This window comes from Mastomys coucha, unplaced genomic scaffold (genome assembly GCF_008632895.1).
Source record: "Mastomys coucha isolate ucsf_1 unplaced genomic scaffold, UCSF_Mcou_1 pScaffold5, whole genome shotgun sequence".
Lineage (NCBI taxonomy): Eukaryota > Metazoa > Chordata > Mammalia > Rodentia > Muridae > Mastomys > Mastomys coucha.
This window is the reverse complement of record NW_022196911.1, coordinates 72,768,590-72,769,954: the sequence shown is the minus strand read 5'-3', so window position 1 is coordinate 72,769,954 and position 1,365 is coordinate 72,768,590. Positions and strand designations below refer to the sequence as shown.

At 47.6% G+C, this 1,365-nt stretch overlaps 1 protein-coding gene across 4 annotated transcripts in view; it reads left to right on the top strand.

The window, feature by feature from the left end:
- Positions 1-1,365, top strand: part of Efcab5 (EF-hand calcium binding domain 5) — a 107,095-nt gene that overhangs the window by 88,363 nt on the left and 17,367 nt on the right. For all 4 annotated transcript variants that reach the window (XM_031353341.1, XM_031353342.1, XM_031353339.1 and 1 more), the window contains one exon: positions 625-725. In XM_031353341.1, the coding sequence (XP_031209201.1) occupies positions 625-725 (101 nt within the window). The remainder of the gene's footprint in view (positions 1-624; positions 726-1,365) is intronic.

Sequence of the window (1,365 nt, the reverse complement as noted above, 5' to 3'; positions counted from 1 at the left end):
TGGGCTTGTTAGAGCACCTAGGAGTGGAGCTTCCTCTGGGTGTTTTGGGACTGGCTGCAGAGTTTGCATCCAAGGTCTGCTCAGGGCACCAGCCAGCCCAGACAGACAGGAAGCAACCCGAGCCACTGGGCTGATGGAGTTCCTGTGTGCCTGGGTCCTGCTGGTCCCAGTTACTTCCAGTATTAGGACAGATATTATGTCCTCACCTCTGATCCTGGGTGTGTTAGAGCGCCTGGGAGTAGATCTTCCTCTGGGTGTTGTGGGATTGGAAGGAACCTGAGCCACTGGGCTGGCAGAGTTCCTGGGTGCCTGGTCCCACTGGTCCCAGTTACTCCCGGTGTTGGGACAGATTTTGTGTCCTCCTCACCTCTGATCCTGGGCATGTTAGATCACCTGGGAGTGGAGCTTTCTCTGGGTGTTGTGGGACTGGCTGCGGAGCTTGCGCCCAAGGTCTGCTCAGGGCACTAGCCCAGTGGGATATGGTTCTTTTAATGGCCCAGAATGTATACAATGTCAATGTCCTTAAAGCCAGAACTCATTTAAACTTCCTTGATTTTCCTCTCTTTATACATCACCAAAAGGTCCGATTACTGCTTTCCAACGAGCTCTCTTCCTGTTTTTCAGGAAGACTATGTTTTGCGAAATATGATGGTTACAGATTGTCTCGGTCAAGCAGAAATCCACACAGATCCCCCGACCATCTTGAGAAACTCATGCGTCTTCAAGTAAGAGGCACATCTGGCTCATCTGACTGGCATGGTCATGGATATGAAAACAGCTTCTGCGTTAATTGTTACACACACTCATCCTAATAGCTCACTTATTATTGTTTAAATTTACCAAACAACTCTTGCTCACAGTTCTATGAACATTAGAATGCACATGTTCTTCCCATCACCAGCACAAACAGGATAGGGGGTGCTATTTTAGAAAAAAAATTTTTTTTGTTATAATCTCTCATTGAAGCAAGTGAGTAGCCACCCTGCCCAGACCCCACCATGCCTCTGGTCATATTTCCTGCAGGGAAACTTTCTCTAAGGAAGTGGTCTTCCATGGTTAGAGCCCTTTAGCAGTTTCCCAAGATTACCCTGAATTCTTCTACCCCATACCTAGAGAAGCTGACAGCCAAAGACAGACGGGTACTGGGATGCAAACACTCTCCCTTGCCTTGGAAAAAGACTTATTCTTTGGTATAATTGACATCCCAAATCTCCTTGGGACTAGGCTTGGCAGACAGGATCCTGCTTCCTCAGTCCCTCACGGATTTCTCCAAGGAATACTTCCTCATAAATGCCTTGCATGAGTGTCCTTGTTTCAGGCTCTGCTTTCAGGGAAACTTCCAGCATTCATCTAACACATTTTAGA